The sequence below is a fragment of the Callorhinus ursinus genome, unplaced genomic scaffold (genome assembly GCF_003265705.2).
Source record: "Callorhinus ursinus isolate GAN/ISIS: 27379988/994484 unplaced genomic scaffold, GSC_fseal_2.0 scaffold27, whole genome shotgun sequence".
Lineage (NCBI taxonomy): Eukaryota > Metazoa > Chordata > Mammalia > Carnivora > Otariidae > Callorhinus > Callorhinus ursinus.
The window spans coordinates 13,199,188-13,220,295 of NW_027397089.1; the positions used below are offsets into that span (position 1 = coordinate 13,199,188).

The window sequence follows — 21,108 nt, forward strand, 5'->3', positions numbered from 1 at the left end:
TAGCGTTGTTCTACGTTTTTTTTAAGATTTTATTTATTTATTTGACAGAGAGAGAGAGAGCGAGAGAAGGAACACAAGCAGGGGGAGTGGGAGAGAGAGAAGCAGCCTTCCAGCTGAGCAGGGGGCCCGATGGAGGGCTCGATCCAGGACCCTGGGATCATGACCTGAGCTAAAGGCAGACGCTTAACAACTGAGCCATACAGATGCCCCAGGGTTGTTCTATTTTTAACTTTTTGAGGAACCTCCATACTGTTTTTCACACAGTGGCTGTGCCAGTTTGCATTCCCACTAACAGTGCAAGAGGGTTCTCCCTTTCTCCACATCCTCACCAACACCTGTTTTTCTTGTTTTGTTGATTTTAGCCATTCTCACAGGTGTGAGATGATATCTCATTGTCGTTTTGATTTGTATTTCCCTGATGTTTAGTGATGTTGAGCATCTTTTCATGCATCTGTTGGCCATCTGTATGTCTTCTTTGGAAAAATGTTTATTCATGTCTTCTTCCCATTTTTAAATTGCATTCGTTTTTTAAGTGTTGGGTTTTATAAGTTCTTTATATATTTTGGATATTAACCCTTATCAGATGTCATTTACAAATATCGTCTCCCATTCCATGGGTTGCCTTTTAGTTCTGCTGATTGTTTCCTTCACTGTGAAGAAGCTTTCAATTTGCTAAAAACCCAATAGTTTATTTTTGCTTTTGTTTCCCTTGCTCCAGGAGACATATCTAGAAAGGAGATGGCTGATATTAAAGAGGTTACTACCTATGTTCTCCTCTAGGATTTTTCTGGTTTGTGGTCTCAAATTTAGGTCTTTCATCCATTTTGCGTTTATTTTTGTGTGTGGTGTAAGGAAGTGGTCCAGTTTTGTTTTGCATGTTGCTGTCTAGTTTTCCCAACACCATCTATTTGAAGATATTGTCTTTTTCCCATTGGATATTCTTTTCTGCTTTGCTGAAGATTAGTTGGCCATATAGTTGTGGGTTCATTTCTGGGTTTTCAATTCTGTTTCATTGGTCTGTATGTCCATTTTTGTGCTGGTACAATATTATCTTGATCACTATAGCTTTGTAATATAACTTGAAGTCCGGAACTGTGATGCCTCCAGCTTTGATTTTCTTTTTTCAAGGTTTTTTTTTTGGCTATTTGGGGTCTTTTGTGATCCCATATAAGTTTTAGGATTGTTTATTCTAGTTCTGTGAAAATTGCTTGTAGTATTTCGATAGGGATTGCATTAAATGTGTGGATTGCTTTGGGTAGTATAAACATTTTTAACAATATTTGTTCTTCCAATCTATGAGGATGGAATGTCTTTCGATTTCTTTGTGTCATCTTCAATTTCTTTCATCAGTGTTTTATAGTTTTTAGAGTACAGGTCTTCCACCTCTTTGGTTAGGTTTATTCCTAGGTATCTTACTGTTTTTGGTGCAATTGTACATGGGATTGATTCCTTAACTTCTCTTTATGCTACTTCATTATTAACAGAAATGAAACAGATTTCTGTACATTGATTTTGTATCCTGCCACTTTACTGAATTTATCAGTTCTAGCAATTGTTTTGTGGAGTCTTTCAGGTTTTCTATATGGAATATCATGTCATCTGCAAATAATGAAGTTTGACTTCTTCCTTGACGATTTGCCTGCCTTTTATTTTTTTTGTTGTTGTTGTCTGATTACTGTGGCTAGGAGTCCCAGTACCATATTGAATAAAAGTGGTGGGAAAAGATATCTCTGTCTTGTTCATGACCATAGAGGAAAAGCCCTCAGTTTTTCTCCACTGAGGATGATATTAGCTGTGGGTTTTACACAGATGGCCTTTACTATATTGAGATATGTTTCCTCTAACTCTTTGTTGAGAATTTTTAACATGAATGGATGTTGTACTTTGAAAAATGCTTTTTTTTACATCTACTGAAATAATCATATGGTTTTTATCCTTTTTTTTTAATTAATGTGGTGTATCACACTGATTGATTTCTGAATATTGAACCACCTTGAAACCCAGGAATAAATTCCACTTGATCGTGGTGAACAATTTTTTTAATGTATTGTTGGATTTGGTTTGCTAGTATTCTATTGAGAATTTTGGCATCCATGTTCATTAGGGATATTGGCCAGTAGTTCTCTGTTTTAGTGAAGTCTTTATCTGGTTTTGATATCGGGGTGATGGTGGCCTAATAGAATGGATTTGGAAGTTTTCCTTCCTTTTCTATTTTTTGGAATAGTTTGAGAAGAATAGGTATTAACTCTTCTTTAGATCTTCCTTAGAATTCCCCTGTGAAGCCAACCGGCCCTGGATTTTTATTCGTTTAGAGGTTTTTGACTACTGATTCAGTACCTCAGCTGGTCATAGGTCTATTCAAGTTTTCCATTTCTTTCTGTTTCAGCTTTGGTAATTTATGTTTCTAGGAATTTATCTACTTCTAGATTGTCCAATTTGTGGCATATAATTTTTCATAATATTCTCTTGTAACTGTTTATATTTCTGTGGTGTTGGTTGTTTCTTTTCTCTCTGTGATTTTTTTAAACAGATTTTATTTATTAGAGAGAGAGAGAGAGCGCGCAAGCGGGAGGGGAAGAAGGAGAGGGAGAAGCAGACTCCCCACTGACCAGGGAGCCTGATGCAGGGCTCAATCCTAGGACACTGAAATCATGACCTGAGCCAAAGGCAGACACAACCACTTAAGCAACTGAACCACATAGGCACCCCTCTCCTTTGTGATTTTATTTATTTGGGTCCTTTCTCTTTTCTTTTTCGATAAGTTTGGCTAGAGGTTTATTAATATTAATTTTTTCAAAGAACCAGCTCCTGGTTTTATCGATCTGTTTTTTTTTTAGAGTTTATATAATTTATTTCTGCTCTTTATTATTTTCCTCATTCTGCTGGCATTAGGCTTCATTTGTATTTCTTTTTCTAGCTCCTTTAGGTGTAAGGTTAGGTTGAGATATTTCTTGCTTCTTGAGGTAGGCCTCTATTGCTTTATACTTCCCTCTTAGAATACCTTTTGCCATATCCCAAAAGTTTTCGACCATTGTGTTTTCATTTTCATTTCTTTCAGTGTATTTTTTCATTTCCTTTTTGGTTTTCTGGTTGACCCATTCACTGTTTAGTAGTATGATGTTTAACCTCCAGGTACCTGTGGTCTTTCCAGATTTTTTCTTGTGGTTGACCTCTAGTTTCATATTGTTGTGGTCAAAAATGTTCATGGTATTATGAGCAACTCTATGCCAGCAAATCAGATAACCTGGAAGAAATGGGTGCATTCCTGGAGATGTATCAACTACCAAAACTGAACCAGGAAGAAATAGAAAACCTGAACAGACCTATAACCACTAAGGAAATTGAAGCAGTCATCAAAAATCTCCCAACAAATCAAAGCCCAGGGCCAGATGGCTTCCCAGGGGAATTCTACCAAACATTTAAAGAAGAATTAATATCTATTCTTCTGAAACTGTTCCAAAAACTAGAAATGGAAGGAAAACTTCCAAACTCATTTTATGAGGCCACCATTACCTTGATCCCCAAACCAGACAAAGACCCCATCCAAAAGGAGAATTATAGACCAACATCCTTGATGAACATGGATGCAAAAATTCTCACCAAAATAGTAGCCAAAAGGATCCAACAGTACATTAAAAGGATTATTCATCACGACCAAATGGGATTTATCCCTGGGCCGCAAGGTTGGTTCAACATCCGCAAATCAATCAATACATTAATGAAACAAAGAACAAGAACCATATGATCCTCTCAATAGATGCAGAAAAAGCATTTGACAAAGTACAGCATCCTTTCTTGATCAAAACTCTTCAGAGTATAGGGATAGAGGGTACATACCTCAATATCATAAAAACCATCTATGAAAAACCCACAGCGAATGTCATTCTCAATGGGGAAAAACTGAGAGCTTTCCCCCTAAGATCAGGAACGTGGCAGAGATGTCCATTAACACCACTGCTATTCAGCATAGTACTAGAAGTCCTAGCCACAGCAATCAGACAACAAAAAGAAATCAAAGGCATCCAAATCAGCAAAGAAGAACTCAAACTCTCACTCTCTGCAGATGATATGATACTTTAGGTGGAAAACCCAAAAGACTCCACCCCAAAACTGCTAGAACTCATACAGGAATTCAGTAAAGTGGCAGGGTATAAAATCACTGCACAGAAATCAGTGGCATTCCTATACACCAACAAGACAGAAGAAAGAGAAATTAAGGAGTCGATCCCATTTACAATTGCACCCAAAACCATAAGATACCTTGGAATAAATCTAACCAAAGAGGCAAAGAATCTGTACTCAGAAAACTATAAAATACTTATGAAAGAAATTGAGGAAGACACAAAAAAATGGAAAAACGTTCCATGCCCATGGATTAGAAGAACAAATATGGTGAAGATGTCAATGCTACCTTGAGCAATCTACACATTTAATGCAATCCCTATCAAAATACCATCCACTTTTTTCAAAGAAATGGAACAAATAATCCTAAAATTTGTATGGAACCAGAAAAGACCCCGAATAGCCAGAGGAATGTTGAAAAAGAAAAGCAAAGCTGGCGGCATCACAATTCCGGACTTCCAGCTCTATTCCAAAGCTGTCATCATCAAGACAGTATGGTACTGGCACGAAAACAGACACATAGATCAATGGAACAGAATCGAGAGCCCAGAAATGGATCCTCAACTCTATGGTCAACTCATCTTTGACAAAGCAGGAAAGAATGTCCAGTGGAAAAAAGACAGTCTCTTCAACAAATGGTGTTGGGACAATTGGACAGCCACATGCAGAATGAAACTGGACCATTTCCTTACACCACAAACAAAAATAGACTCCAAATGGCTGAAAGACCTAAATGTGAGAAGTCCATCAACATCCTAAAGGAGAACACAGGCAGTAACCTCTTTGACCTCAGCTGCAGCAACTTCTTCCTAGAAACATCGCCAAAGGCAAGGGAAGCAAGGGCCAAAATGAACTATTGGGACTTCATCAAGATAAAAAGCTTTTGCACAGCAAAAGAAACAGTCTACAAAACCAAAAGACAACTGACATAATGGGAGAAGATATTTGCAAATGACATATCAGATAAAGGATTAGTATCCAAAATCTATAAAGAACTTATCAAACTCAACACTCAAAGAACAAATGATCCAATCAAGAAAAAGGCAAAGGACATGAACAGACATTTTTCCAAAGAAGACATCCAAATGGCCAACAGACACATGAAAAAGTGCTCAACATCGCTTGGCATCAGGGCAATCCAAATCAAAGCCTCAATAAGATATCACCTCACACCAGTCAGAATGGCTACAATTAACAAGTCAGGAAACAACAGATGTTGGCACGGATGTGGAGAAAGGGGAACCCTCCTACACTGTTGGTGGGAATACAAGCTGGTGCAGCCACTCTGGAAAATAGTATGGAGGTTCCTCAAAAAGTTGAAAATAGAGCTACCATATGACCCAGTAATGGCACTGCTGGTTATTTACCCCAAAGATACAAATGTAGGGATCTGAAGGGGTACGTGCACCCCAATGTTTATAGCAGGAATGTCCACAATAGCCAAACTGTGGAAAGAGCCAAGATGTCCATCGACAGATGAATGGATAAAGAAGAAGTGGTATATATATACAATGGAATATTATGCAGCCATCAAAAGGTATGAAATCTTTCCATTTGCAATGATGTGGATGGAAATGGAGGGTGTTATGCTGAGTGAAATAAGTCAATCAGAGAAAGACATGTATCATATGACCTCACTGATATGAGGAATTCTTAATCTCAGGAAACAAACTGAGGGTTGCTGGAGTGGTGGGGGGTGGGAGGGACAGGGTGGCTGGGTGATAGACATTGGGAAGTGTATGTACTATGGTGAGCGCTGTGAATTGTGTAAGACTGTTGAATCACAGACCTGTACCTCTGAAACAAATAATACATTATATGTTTAAAAAAGCAGAAGAAGGAGAAGGAGAAGGAGGAGAAGAAGAAAGCAGGAAGGGAAAAATGAAGGGAGGGAAATCGGAGGGGGAGACAAACCATGAGAGACTATGGACTCTGAGAAACAAACTGAGGGTTCTAGAGGGGAGGGGGGTAAGGGGATGGGTTAGCCTGGTGATGGGTATTAAAGAGGGCACATACTGAATGGAGCACTGGGTGTTATATGCAAACAATGAATCATGGAACACTACATCAAAAACTAATGATGCAATGTATGGTGATTAACATACATAAAATTAAAAAAATGTAAAAATAAAAAAAACAGAAAAGGTGTGTGGTATGATTTCAATCTTTTTGTATTTGTTGAAGCCTGATTTGTGACCTAATATATGATCTATTCTGAAGAATGTTCTATGTGCCCTTGAACAGAATGTGTATTCTGTTGTTTTAGAATCGAATGTTCTGAATATATTTAAGTCCATCTGGTATAGGTGTCATTCAATGTCATTTTTCTGTATTTCTTTTCAGTTTAGATGATCTGTCCATTGATGTAAGTAGGGTGTTAAAGTCCCCTACTATTATTGTATTATTATCAGTTAGTTCCTTTATGATTGTTATTGTTTTATGTATTTGGGTGCATCCATGTTTAGCACATAAATATTTACAATTGTTAGATCTTCTTATTGGATTGTCTCCTTTATTTTGAGATAGTGCTCTTCTTTGTTTCTTGTTATAGTCTTTGTTTTAAAGTCTAGTTTGTCCAATATAAGTATTGCTACTCTTTCTTTTGACATCCATCCCTCACTTTCAATCTGCAGGTGTCTTTAGGTCTAAAATGAGTCTCTTAGAGGCAGCATATAGATAGATTTTTTTTTTAAAGATTTTATTTATTTGAGAGAGAGAGAATGAGATAGATAGATTTTTTAAAATACTTTGATACCCTAGGTCTTTTTACTGTTTACATTCTAAGTAATTATTGATAGATATGTATTTATTGCCATTTATCACTTCCTTTGTCATTGTTTCTGGATATATCTTTGATCTTATCTTTACTTTTGGTCTCCTTTGCACTAAAAGAGTCCCTAATATTTCTTGAAGGGCTGCTTTAATGGTAAAGAACTCATTTAGTTCTTATTTATCTGGTAAACTCTTTATCTCTCCTTTTATTCTGAATGTTGGTCTTGCTGGATAGAGTACTCTTGGCTGCAGATTTTTCCCATTCAGCACTTTGAATATATCATGCCACTTTCTTCTGACTTGCCAAGTTTCTGTTGAGAAATCTGCAACTAGCCTTATGGGTCTTCCCTTATAAGTTAAGGACTTATTTTGTCTTTCTGCCTTTTTGTTTCTTTATCACTATATTTTGCAAATTTAATTACAATAAATCTTGGTGTTGGCCTGCTTTTGTTGATTTTGATGGGAGTTCTCTTTAACTCCTGGATCTGGAAGTCTGTTTCCTTCCCCAGATTAGGGCAGTTTTCAGCTATTATTTCCTCAAATAAATTTTCTGTTGTGTTTTATCTGAGCTTTCTTCTGAGACTCTCCTTGCCTGTGGTGGACATTGTTTGGTCCCTGGCCTGAATGTGGTGAGTTTTAACTAGGTGTGCTCTGGTCTGCTTATGAAATGAGACTTGACACCGCTTCCACCAGAACCAAGGTCCTGCAGAACTCTCTGGTTGGGAAATGTGGTGTGGGCAGGGGCTTGTGCTGGTCTTCTGGGGTAGGGGCCCAGAAAGGACTGGGACTGGCAAGTTTGACTGAGAAGAGCAGTCCTGCCAGAGTGGGGCTTGGTATAAGCAAGTTAGGCAGCCAGCGTCTGCACTGTGCTGCTTACTGAGGGAGCTCTGTGTTTATGCTAAGGGGTGGTAGGGGTGGGGAATGCCCAGCCAGCTCCTTTGTTTCAGAGAGGTATCTCTGTGAGTTCTATCTCTCAGGGACATGCTCCAAGAAGAGCAAATAATGTCCCTGTTGTGTGCCCTAGGCGTTCTTCAGATCACTATTTCCATGCTGTATGCCCCTGGATTGTTTGCCTGCCTTCTCTTCAGAAGCAGCACATTACCCTCTGGGCTTTATCCCAGTGAAACTTGCTGACCTTTAAAACTCCAAGCATTATGCCCCACTGGTTCCAAGAACTCATGAAGTTCAGCCCCTCTCATTTTCCAAGCCAATGGCTATGGGGGAAACATTCTCCTTGTGTATTCCCCCATGTGCTTCTCTTTCTCTTGTCCTTCTCTGCGACCACATCTCCCTTCCCTCCTCAGCACCTGCAATCTGATCTGATCTTCCCTAAACCAGGTCACTACACTTCCTACTTTCTTCAGTGTGACTCTTCTCTCCCTTTAGTTGTGGAGTTTGTTCTGTCAGTCTTCGGGTCAATTTCTGGAGTATTTAGGATGATTTGATAGTTATCTAGCGTTCGTTGTTCATGGGATGAGGTAAGCCTAGGGTCTTCCTACTTTGCCTCCGTTTTCCTCTCCTTTAATATGTGGGGGTTTTGATCCATTTATCTGGATGGCATTGCTTTCCTCTACAGTTTATTGATCTGGCTCTAAGTTATTTCTAATTCCACCTTTCCTCTGAATGTAAGGTTACAGTAACAGCTGGATAGAAGAGTCATGCTGAATGGTAGCACTGTGTTAATTCTGAGTTCCCCAGCCACACCCCCTCTCAAATTATCCTTCATGAGCCAAATTCTCTGTTCCACTGCATCCTCAGGGAAGCAGTACCTAATAAAAGGACATCACAACCTCATCTTGATTCTCCTTTTGTTCAGGTACCACATGACTAAAGACTAGTAATCAGAGTAATATTTTTAAATATTAACAACCTACTCAGCCATGTAAGGAAGAGATATATTGAATTATTAAAATATTCAGACTGTTGCATAACCTACACCTCAATGGTTCCATGAACCCCAAAGAAAAAGAACATTTTTGTAGTATGTTAGTATTTAAGGGAAGAAGTTTATAGTTTTTGTTACATTTATCAAATAGTTCTCTGACCAAAATAGGTTAAGAGCCACTTATGGAGGATAATTGTTTTTCAATTCTTAGCTTTACAGAAGAATATTTGGCATTAAAATCATGATAAACATAATATAGACTGCTACAGTGCCTCAAGGCTCTTAAAATGAGTATCAGTGGGCACCTGGGTGGCTCAGTTGGTTAAGCGACTGCCTTCGGCTCAGGTCATGATCCTGGAGTTCCGGGATCGAGTCCCTCATCGGGCTCCCTGCTCAGCGGGGAGTCTGCTTCTCCTTCTCACCCTCCTCCCTCTCGTGCTCTCTATCTCTCATTCTCTCTCTCTCAAATAAATAAAATCTTTAAAAAAAATGAGTATCAGTAATGATTACGTAGTACTTTAAAATTTTTAAATTATTTGAGCTTTCTCAATTCATTCTATTAAAATGCAACTGTTATGCATAAGCATAACAATTATTTAGATTTTGAATAAGTGGAATTTTATGCAAGTATCTCCTTTGTCACTAATTACTATATATAACACGCTAGAAAAATCAACCTCTTCAAATTTCAATCTTCTTACTGGTAAATGGGGGTATCCGTGTAATCTGTGCCTATTTAGGCTCTGTTGGATAAAGAGACAGAAAAGTAATTGAACAGGGGACGAGTGGTTTAAATGCTTTTAAATCAGGGATTTTAGTTCTGACCTGGATTCAAACTCGGACACAGTCTTGACTCTGATACAATAGTCTCCTAAATAGTCTCCCTACTTCTAAGTTTCCTCCACCAGACTTATTTTTTCAAGCGGCAGTCTGCATGACCCTTAAAAAAATGTAAGTGAGGTCATGTCATTCTGCTCAAAGCTCTCCACTGGCTTCCCATCTCATTCCAAAAAGAAGCTGAAGTCATTGCCATTGTTTGCAACCTTAGAGCTCAAGGTGAGGTCTGCAGACCAGCAGCACCAGCTGAAACCAAACTCTATGGGACAGCTACTAAATCAGAATCTACATTCTACCAAGAGCCTCAGGTGATACAAATGCCCATCAAAGTTTGAGAAACAACCCTGATGGCTTCTCCTTTTTCCCTTCTCATCCCACTTCAGCCACAGAAGCCTGGCCTCCTTGCAGTTCATCCACATGCCAGACTCCCTCTTGCAGCAGGAAATTTACATTCGTCATTCAGTCAGCACAAAAACCTCTCTTCCCCAGTTATCTGCAAGGCTCTCCCCTTCATCTCCTTCAGTCTTTCCCAAGTGTTGTCATCTTGGTGAGCCATCCCCTGCCAACCCTACCTTAAACTGCAATCCTCCCTCCCCACAACATACTCTTCATGTGTCTTGAGAAAGTTATTTTTCTCTATAGCACTTAACATTATCTGGCATATTATATCATTATTTATTTGTTTATTATCTGTCTCCTCCCCATAAGATCCACGAGAGCAGAGATTTTTGTCTCCACTCTATCCCCATTACCTAGAACAATGACCAATATGTATTTGTTAAATTCATGAGTCAGACGAGCTAACACATATAAAGCTAAACACAGTTGGGGGTAGGCCTTCAATAATTGATATCCATGATAAATATTATGTTTTGTTGGACAGTAAAGGTATTTCTTCTAGGCAGACAGAGTATAGTAGTCTTTCAGAAATCAAAAAGACATTTTGGACAAGTCCCCAGTTCATGCTATGAAAAGTTGAAAAGAAGTTATTACAGTAATCCTCAGTAGACAGTAAATTTCATAGGTAAAGAACTGTGCATATATATTTTTGTTTATTTCATTTTTTTCCCACAGAAGTAGCCCTATTACATGGCACAGTTCCAGGAAAATGGCAGACACTAAATAATGAATAAACAAATACAATTTAAACATATATAAAGGTAGTATATAAGAATCTGTCTTTGACTCTTCGGAATCCTTTGATAGCCCTAACCTGGCTGCCTGTCTGGTCTTCTGATTTTCTTGTACTAGTATTTTATATTTGTCATTAACTTGAAGTAACAAAATTATTAATCTGAACGCAACACCTTTAAGACAAACCATGGCTGGTCTCTGGTTAAAACCAGGTGGTTTAATTATCTAAGGAGGATTGATAGCAAAACTTAACAATAATGACATAGCTACTAGTTATATCAGGAAACTGTGTAAGCATTTTAGCTGTGTCATTTAATATATGCAATGCTATTATAAGCTAGGTATTATTTTTAATATCTATAATACCTATTTTTGGGATGCATCAACTGAGGCCTAGAAAGGTTAAATAACATGCCCAAGGTCATGCAGAAAAGCTATTGATCCACTGCAGAATGAGTTATGTCAAGAGTCAAGGATTTATTTATCCTCTGCAAATACTTTCAGATTCTAATTCTTTCAGTAATGGAATTCTTTTTACCTCACTGAGCAAACTGTTGCATGAGGGCTCAGTGACTAGAACAGATATTAGTGGCATGGCTCTTGATCAGGCAGGGATTAGGCAGAGTGAAGACCCGTTTCCTCAGTCCTCAGCCTTCTCCTTTGCCTCCTCCTTATCCATTGGCTCTGTACAGCACCTCTGCAGAACCTCAGTGATCTAAGGAAAATTTTGCCCTGTGGAAAGGAGGTGGGATAGGCATCCAAAGAGGGATAAGCATCCAAAGAGCAGGCAGAAGGTCTAAAATCTCTCTCCAAGTAAAAATAAAGGGGCCAGGGAAACCATCCAAATAGGTAGAAAAGATCCCACACAGAGGATTCTGTGTATTACCTTTATAGATTGACCACGGAGGTAAAAATCTGTCTATATAATAAGTTGGGATTCCAAAAAAAAGTTTGGACTATATCATACTGAAGTGTCTCCAGCTCTAAAATGTCATGATGTAATGATCTGGAGTGGACAGTAAGCAAAGTATGATTTGATATATAATTTTTACAATTTTCTTGCTTCAAAACCTCTAGGTAGTCACTTCTCTCAGTTGGCAACAGGTAACCATGGACAAGGAAGGCAACATGAATATGCATGAAGAAGTCAGAATACCTGTTTGAGGATTCCAGTTCTATAATAACCTTGAGAAAGTCACCAGACTCTGAAATAAAAAGATAAACAATGCTCTTCTACCTCACAGGTAAAGGTAAAATGATATAATAATGGTGAAAACCTTCGGAACTACTGAAGTTGTATGCAAATACTAACAAAAGTATTAGCAGAAGTACCAAAAGTAGACTTTAGGATTAAAGAATACACACACCCTACTTCTATTGACAAAAATTCTATGAGATGGTATTTGGACACTATCTATTTAAATTGATAATATATCCTTAAGTCAATAATCTGCCAGTCAAGTTATCCAGCACATAGTCAGTAGCATTCATTCGTTACCCATTTGACATCCATTTAATATTTACCACAATATGTTAATTTCTTACTTATTTTACCACCACAGATAAATTATTTGAATGAAGACATCTAGTGAAAATTTCCCTTTAATTTTTGCTGACATCGACAGTAGTCTATCAAAACAATTTTTATAGATTACTGAATTATAAGTAAAAGTGTAAGTATTCTGAAATTTTACCCAAAGAAGATATAACAAAAATGAGATATGATCATTACACTTTAAGCTATGTGTCATTTTCTTAAATTTAAATAATTAATTGCAATTATAAAAAGGGAGGAATACAGTTGGTGAAAGCAAGAAAAGATAATTGCTTTAGACTTACTGCTGCATGAAGAACTGAGGCATTGCAATGAGCAATGTTCCAACTCCCATGATTAGGCACCCTGTTCCAATTATTTTTGGCCTGTGAAGTTTGGCTCCAAAGTAGCTTACAAACGTTATAACTAAGAGATTCCCTTGGGGTGAAGAATAAAATGTTCATCAGTTAGATAACTTAGAAAAAGTCATCAGCATAACTAAATTAACGAATGTCTATAGCAGGTCTGGCAATGTTTTGTTGTAACTACACTGTCTCCCCACCATCGTTCCCATCCTTTGTCTTTCTTTGCTTTAATCTAAGATGACTGTTGAAATTGTCTGCATACTCATTACTTCGATTATCTTATCCATTTATCAAAATACTTTAATTATGAACACTACCACCTCAATTTCATCCACCCTAATCATTTGTCCTTTTAAAGTGTTTTATAAGTAAATCAAATTGTAGAAGCATTCCTTTATTGCTCTCTTAAGTTTTCCTTAGTGATTTTGAAGTGAACTTTATTACTGTTTCTTCATTCATTAATATTTTCTATTAAAGTTTTTATCATAATTTCAAAATATGAAATTCATATTAATACTAAAATACTTTACAATTTGTTACATGCTTTTTACAAAAAGACTCAAAACAGAGGTAAAAATTACATCACATAAGCAAACTTCAGGAATATACCAGTTATATAATCTCAATGTTTACTTATAATCCAAATTTATGAAATACAAAATTTCCATAAAATGTACCCATCTTTTTAAAAAATTGAAGAAATTTTTTTGAAGGTGGAAATTACATTTTTATAAAAAGTCTCTAGAGAAGCATATGATAAAATTACTTTTAGTTGATGATGGTGATGAGTGACTAAATATGCTTTAGGGAAAAATATCCTCGTATTTTGCTGTATACAAAAATACTGGAAGGAGGTGGTGAGGAAAACAGAAACCTTTAAAAATGCAAAATCTTGGAAGCTCCCAACAGTTTCTCATCCCATGGATCTAGGGGTAGGCCAAGAAATCTGCATTTTTAAGCTTAAATGTGCTGATGGAGATGGTTCCAGGAACATGCTTGGTTAAACATTGTTTAGGATCCTAGATTTCAAAGGGCTTTTAAAGTTTCAGCTCTTTGCATTTGGAATAGTTTTTAAAAACTGCAGTGCTAGGTAGAGTAAGAACTTAGCAACTCCCCAACAACTGACTGTGATGGCTGATGGGTAGTGCTGCTTTGAAGCTATCTTCAATGTTTCCAATTTTCTAGCAAGAGTATGTTTGCTTACATCTGTAAGCAATCATCTAATTTACTACTGTTTGTTCACATTGCCAGCTTTAGTCAAGTGCAAAGACAGCAGCAATTTTTATAGCCTTGAGGACAATAATGACAGTGAGAAAATTAGCTTGCATAGTGGCTCTAGGTTATGGTTCCAGAAAGAATTAAGTTTCTTTTAATTTTCACAAGGAAGAAAAACCTTGAATATGAGATTTCTCATTTGATATTTAAGCATTTAGAAGAAATTTTGTATCATATTACATTGATAATTATGTCTATACTTTTGTTAATGTGTCACAATTAATAAAATAAAGTACAGTGAAAGCTGACCTTCAGTTTATAGATAATGTATCCTGCAACCAACATCACCTACCCTCCCCAACTCCCACGCCACCAACACCTCACAATAAAAGACTGATGTTTCAGGCTGTTTCTGTGTTACATTAGTGGGTATGCCAAAGACCACATAATACCACTTCAGTGTCTGTGATATCTATAAAGTTTTTTTCTTTTTTTACTTAGTAACCCTTCTGAGTTCTCAGAAGATACACATAGAAAATTAATGGTGATAATCTTTAAAAAATTAAATTGGATATCAAAAATCACTTCTATTATCATAAATGAACGGATAACAAAGAGGAGGTGTATACACACGCGTGTGCATGCACATCCCCCCCCCCACACAGAGGAATATTATGCAGCCATAAAAAGGGATGAGATCATGCCATTTGGGACAACATGGGTAAACCTATAAGTGAAATAAGTTAGACTGAGAAAGACAAATACCATATGATTCCACTTATAAGTTGAATCTTAAAAAAACAAATGAATAAAAAAAGCAGAATCAGAACTTTAAATACAGAGAACAAACTGAAGGTTGCCAGAGGGTAGGAATGGTTGGGCAAGATGGATGAAGGAGGGAGGGAGATACAGGCTACCAAATTATGGAATGAATAAATCATGGGAATAAAAGGCACAGCATAAGGAATACAGTTAATGATACTGTAATAGTGATGTGACGGAATAGATGATAATTACACTTGTGGTGAACATAGCATAAATTATAAACTTGTCAAATCACTAAGTTGTACACCTGAAACTAATGTAACATTTTGTGTCAACTATACTCAAATTAAAAAAAAAATTAACATAAATTCAGCAAGGTTGCTGCATACAGATAACATTGGATATTAATACTGTTCCAATATTCCAGCAATTACTAAATAGGAATGGTAACAAAAAAAACCCTATTACTGTAAAGCAATGATTAGAGGGAAATTCATTGCATTGAATACATATATTAGGAAAGAAGAAAAATCTAAAATCAGTTATCTAAGTTTCTATGCAGGAAACTAGAAAAAGAAGAGCCAATTAAATCTAAAGTATGTAGAAGACAAGACATAATAAAATTAGAGCAGAAATAACTGAAATTGAAAACAGAAACTCAGAAGAGAAAATCAGCAAAACCAAAGGTGATTCTTTGAAAAGATCCATGAAATCAATAAGCCTCTACTCATGCTCATCAAGAAAGAAAGAAAAAAAAAGAGAGAGAAGATACTAATTACTAATACCAGAAATGAAAGGGGAGACATCACTATAAATTTTATGGACATTAAGAGGATAATAAAGGAGTACTATGAACATCTCTATGCTTACAAATCTGATAACCTAAATAAAATGGACCAACTACTTAAAAGACACAATCTGCCAAATCTCTCTAAGAATTAATAGACAATATGAACAGGCCTGTATCTATTATAGAAGTTGAGCCAATAATCAATAGCCTTCTAAAACAGAAAGCACCAGACCCAGAAAGATTCATTGGTGAATTTGACCCAGCAGTTAATGAAGAAATTATACTAATTCTCTATAATCTTTTTTGAAAAATAGAAGCAGAGGGGAAATTTCCTAAATCATTTCTATGAGGCCAGCATTACCATAATACCAAAACCAGACAAAAAAAAATCCCTATAAGTCAATATCTCTCATGAACACAGGTATAAAAATCCTCAACAAAATATTAGCAAGTCATATTCAACAATATATAGAATTAGACACCATGACCAAGTGGGATTTATCCCAGGTATACAAGACCAGTTAAACATTAGAAATTTAGTTAATATAGTCCAGCACATCAACAGGCTAAAGAAGAAAAATCACATGCTCATATCAATAGATGTAGAAAAAGCATTTGACCAAAATCCAACAACCATTCATGATAAAAACTCAGTAAATGCAGAAGAGAGACAAATTTCCTCAACTTGATAAAGAACTTCTACAAAAACATACAGTTAACATCATACTTAATGATGATAAACTCAAAGCTTCCTACTAAGATCAGGTACAAAGTAAGAATGTCCCTTCTCACCATTACTTTTCATTATTGTACTGGGAGTTCTACTAAATATAATAGGACAAGAAAAACAAGTAAAAGTACACAGGCTGGGAAGGAAAAAATAAAACTGTCTTTGCTCCCAGAAGATATGATCATCTGTATAGAAACTCCAAAAGAACCGACAGAGGAACTCCTGAAATTAATAAATGATTATAGTAAGGTTGCAAGATGCAAGGTTAATATACAAAAGTAAACTGCTTTTCTACATGCCAGCAATGAACAAATGGAATTGAAAAAGCATTTACTTTATCACCCCCCAAAACGAAATACTTAGGTATAAATCTAATAAAATATGTACAAGATCTACATGAGAGAAACTACAAAACTCTGATGAAAGAAATCAAAGAAAAACTAGATAAATGGAGATACGTTCATGTTCATGAATAGGAAGACAGTATATGCCAGTTCTATCCAACTTGTTCTATAGATTCAATGCAGTCTCAGCCAAAATCATAGGAAATTATGTTGTGGATATTGACAAAATGATTTCTAAGCTGACAAACTGGAGAGGCAAAAGACCCAGAATAACCAACACAATACTGAAGAAAAACAAAGTTAAAGGATCGACATTACCGAACTTCAAGACATACTATAAAGCCACATTAATCAAGACAGTGTAACAGTGGTGAAAGAATAGACAAATAGATCAATGGAATAGAATTTATAGCCCAGAAACAGGCCTACGTAAATATAGTTAACTGATCTTCGACAAAGGAGCAAACGTAATAAGAAAGAGCAAACATAATCTTTTCAACATGTGGTGCTGAAACAACTGGACATCGTCATGCAAAAAAAAAAATGAAGTTAGACACAGACCTTATACTCTTCACAAAAATAAAGGCAAAAGAGATCACAGACCTAAATTTAAAATGCAAAACTATAACACTTCTAGAAGATAACTTAGGAGAAAACCTAGATGACCTTAGGTTTGGTGATGACTTTTTAGATGCAGTACCAAAAGCAAAATCTGTGACCAAAAAAAATGGATAAGCTGGACTTCATTAAAATTAAAAATTTCTTTTCTGTGACAGATACTGTCAAAAGAATGAAAAGAAAGCCACAGACTGAGAGAAAATATTTGCAAAAGTCATATCAGATAAAGGACGGTTATTGGAAATATACAAAGTACACTTAAAACTCAACAATAAGAACACAAACAATGAGATTTAAAAATAGGCCAAATAACTTAACAGGTCACCAAAAAAGATATACAGATGGCAGATAAGCATATGAAAAGATGTTCAACATCATATGACATGAGGGAACCACAAATTGAAATGACAATGAGACACCACTACATACTTATTAGAATGGCCAAAATCCAAAATACTAAATGCTGGTGAGGGCATGGAGCAAAAAGAAGCTCATTCATTGCTAGTGGGAATGCAAAATGGTACATACACTTTGGGAAACAATTTGGCAGTTTCTTACAAAACTAAACATATTTTCCCATATGATCCAGCAGTTATGCTCCTTGGTATTCACACAAATGAGCTGAAAATGAAAATATGTCCACACAAAAACCTGAACAGGGATTTTATAGTAGCTTTATTCATAATTGCCAACACTTTGAAACAATCAAGATGTACTTCAGTGGATGAATGGATAAGTAAATGAAGGCCTATCCAGAAAATGGATTATTATCTGGCACTAAAAAGGAATGAGCTATCCAGCTATGAAATGGAGGAACCCCAAATGCATATTACTAAGTGAAAGAAGCCAATCTGAAAAGGTGACATACTGTATGATTCCAACTATACGACATTCTGAAAAAGGCAAAACTATGGAGACATTAAAAACATCAGTGGATGCCAGGGGTAGGAGAAAGGTTGGATGAATAGGTAGAGCAGTGATTTTTAGGGCAGTGAAAGTAGTTTGCGTGATACTGTAGTAGTGGATACGTACCATTATATATTTGTTCAATCTCATAGAATATACAACACAAAGAGTGAACCTTAGTATTAACTATGGACGCTAAATGACAATAATGTTATTGTAGGTCCATCAGCTGTAACAAGCGTCCCACTCTGGTGGGGGATGTTGATAATGAGAGAGGCTTTGCATTTGTGGGAGTAGAGTGTATATGAAAAATCTCTGTAACTTTCACTAAATTTTTCTGTGAACACAAAATTACTCTAAAAAACAAAGTTTTTTTTTGTCATTAATATTTTTATCATTGTTATGTTAATCACCATACAGTACATCATTAGTTTTTGATGTAGTGTTCCATGATTCATTGTTTGTGCATAACACCCAGTGCTCCACGCAGAACGTGCCCTCTTTAATATCCATCACCAGGCTAACCCATCCTCCCACCCCCCTCCTCTAGAAACCTCAGTTTGTTTCTCAGAGTCCATAGTCTCTCATGGTTTGTCTCTCCCTCCGATTTCCCCCCCTTCATTCTTCCCTTCCTGCTATCTTCTTTTTTTAACATATAATGTATTTTTTTAAAAAACAAAGTTTTTATAAAATCTATATGAAGTTGATTAAATACTAAAATGTGAAAAGCAAAACTTTTCAATATGTATAAGAATATATGGGAAAGTATTTGAAAGAGAATATTTGGAAATATTAGGAGGTCATGATATAGAAAACATTTTTTTTTAATTTTCTTAGCAGCTCTGTTGTTGTTGGAGAAAGACTTTGTTATGAAAAAATACTTGGGAAAAAATGGAGTGTCCAGTATGTGGACATGAGATAATGATGTCAGAGAATAAATGAAATTGTTCTACAAAAAAGAAGAAATGAGAGCTAGAGACAAAAGTGGGAGTGGGTCCAGAATCCTGGAAGGAAGGAGGCAAAAGGAGTAGTTTAAGATTATGGTCAGGAAACCCACTTTTATTTATTGAATTAGATACATTCTATTGTATCTAATTCAATAAATAACTTCCATCCTTGGAATGATCTGGAAGAATGAATTTATTCTCAAGATCCTTTGTCACTTCCTGTGAAATATTAGTACTCTCTATTGAATATAGACTCTCTCAAGTTGCATCAGGATGTGGGGACCCAAGAGAAATTTGGACCATATTGTAAGTCTCTTTGGCTCTAAAATGTTTTTATACCATAATCTAGAGTGAGTCATAATTAAAGTATCACTCAATATATAATTTTCTATCTGCTCATTTCTTCTTCTTTCTGTGTGATTTAATCTTTCAATCTGTAACAGCTGCCTCTCATACTGGCTTCTTCCTGTGAATCAGTGTGTCACTCTTACCTTGATTCAATTTAGGGCTATAGATAGGACAGGCATCAAGGAATACATCAATTATCAAGGCCTATCTAGGGAATTTACACAAGGGAGTAATATGATCAGATGCTTTAGAAACTTGCTACACAAAATATGGCCCATTTACTTAACAGCATCACATCATAGGAGAGCCTGTAAAAAGGCAGTCTTACTCCCCTTCCTAAAAGAATGAGCACCTGCATTTTTTCAAGATTGCCCAATTGTTTGTATGCACATTAACATTTGATTAGCACTGAGCTAAGTAATCCCATTTTAGTAGGATGATGATAGATGGATTTGGGAAGAAAACCCTAAACGTAAAAGGATACATATTCATTCTTTTTGAGATATTCAGGGTAAGAACTGAAATATACAGTACGTATTAAAAAAGTCATTGTTGCAGAGTTGAAAAATATTTCTTCACTTTTCTGAAAGTTTAAGTGAGCTGAACCTGGAGCCATTAGAGATTTTATTATGTATAGTAAAGCATATATTTGAGTCCCAACAGGTAGTAAGGACCCCAGAGGCTACCATTTTGTTTACTTCAGTGAAGAAGTAAAGCCTTGTAGTTTATCAATTCAGGAAGTTGTACCTGGGATTACACTCCTTAAAGTACTTCCAAAACAGTAACTAAAATCACTTGGTCTTTTCAAGTGCTAAGAAGAAGTCTATAGTCAACTGCTCCCCAAAGACGTGTGAGAGTAGAATTTTTCTTGGCTGCCTTGCTCTACTGTTCTCTACTGTTAATAGGATTTCTTTCTCTTCTGTGTTGACCTCTGGGCAGAAACCCCTTTTATGGTTTCACTTCTTAAATTATTACAATAAATATTTGCAGAGCCCATCTGAATTCTTCCAAATTTTGAATCACAGGGCTGTCAGGATATAGGACTCTTCTTGTAACAACACTTCCCAAATACTTCTAACTTAAAATCCTAATAGCACCTCACCCTCTCCTCCAAGAAAGTCTCTCACTCTGATTGGAAACTCTAGATTGTGTGAATCATATAGTGCTGAACACCTGGGGCGGGAAATTTATTGTTGGTTGCTTGGGGAGAACAAATTGCCTCTACTGTAACATAAAGTCCTAGCAAATTCTGTCTCAACAAGAATTTACAGATAGAGTCTGATCCTAACAGACAAGAGAATGCAGCAAGGATGTCATTTAGTCATGTCTAGAAGACATGTAAAAGTAAAACCAGGCATCAGCAATACCTACCAATTTCAAAACTACCATCAATAACTCCCACAAGTGAAGAAGGGATATCAAACCTTCTCTCTATCTGAGTGATGGTGCTCTTCAGATAACCTTCTGCCAATGCTTTGGCAAAGTAGACGAAAGACAAGGCACCCAAAAATACCTGGAAAATAGGACAAGTCACACTTAATCTGACTCCAGCTTGACACACAAGTGGAAACTTAACTAAATAAATAGACAAAAATGCAAACCAAGAACAAGTAACAAGCTTTCTCTCAAGCATGCGTACAGGCTTACTTCAGCCTCAAGCTCAGGTAGATTGCTAAAAATACAAATTCTGAAACAGATTTCATTCAGAATGTATGTTGAATTCTGTTCTTTCCCTTCTTTTCCCCTCCCCCAAAGGACATTTGAAGGAGTCTTGGCTTTGAAAGGATGATCCACTG

At 36.4% G+C, this 21,108-nt stretch overlaps 1 protein-coding gene across 5 annotated transcripts in view; it reads right to left on the bottom strand.

Annotated features, from left to right (window-relative positions):
• The window catches only part of SLCO1C1 (solute carrier organic anion transporter family member 1C1), a 75,096-nt gene that overhangs the window by 34,441 nt on the left and 19,547 nt on the right, over positions 1-21,108 (bottom strand). For all 5 annotated transcript variants that reach the window (XM_025879886.2, XM_073877895.1, XM_073877897.1 and 2 more), the window contains 2 exons: positions 20,684-20,825; positions 12,590-12,722 (listed from right to left, as the gene is read on the bottom strand). In XM_025879886.2, coding sequence (XP_025735671.1) covers positions 12,590-12,722; positions 20,684-20,825 — 275 coding nt within the window. The remainder of the gene's footprint in view (positions 1-12,589; positions 12,723-20,683; positions 20,826-21,108) is intronic.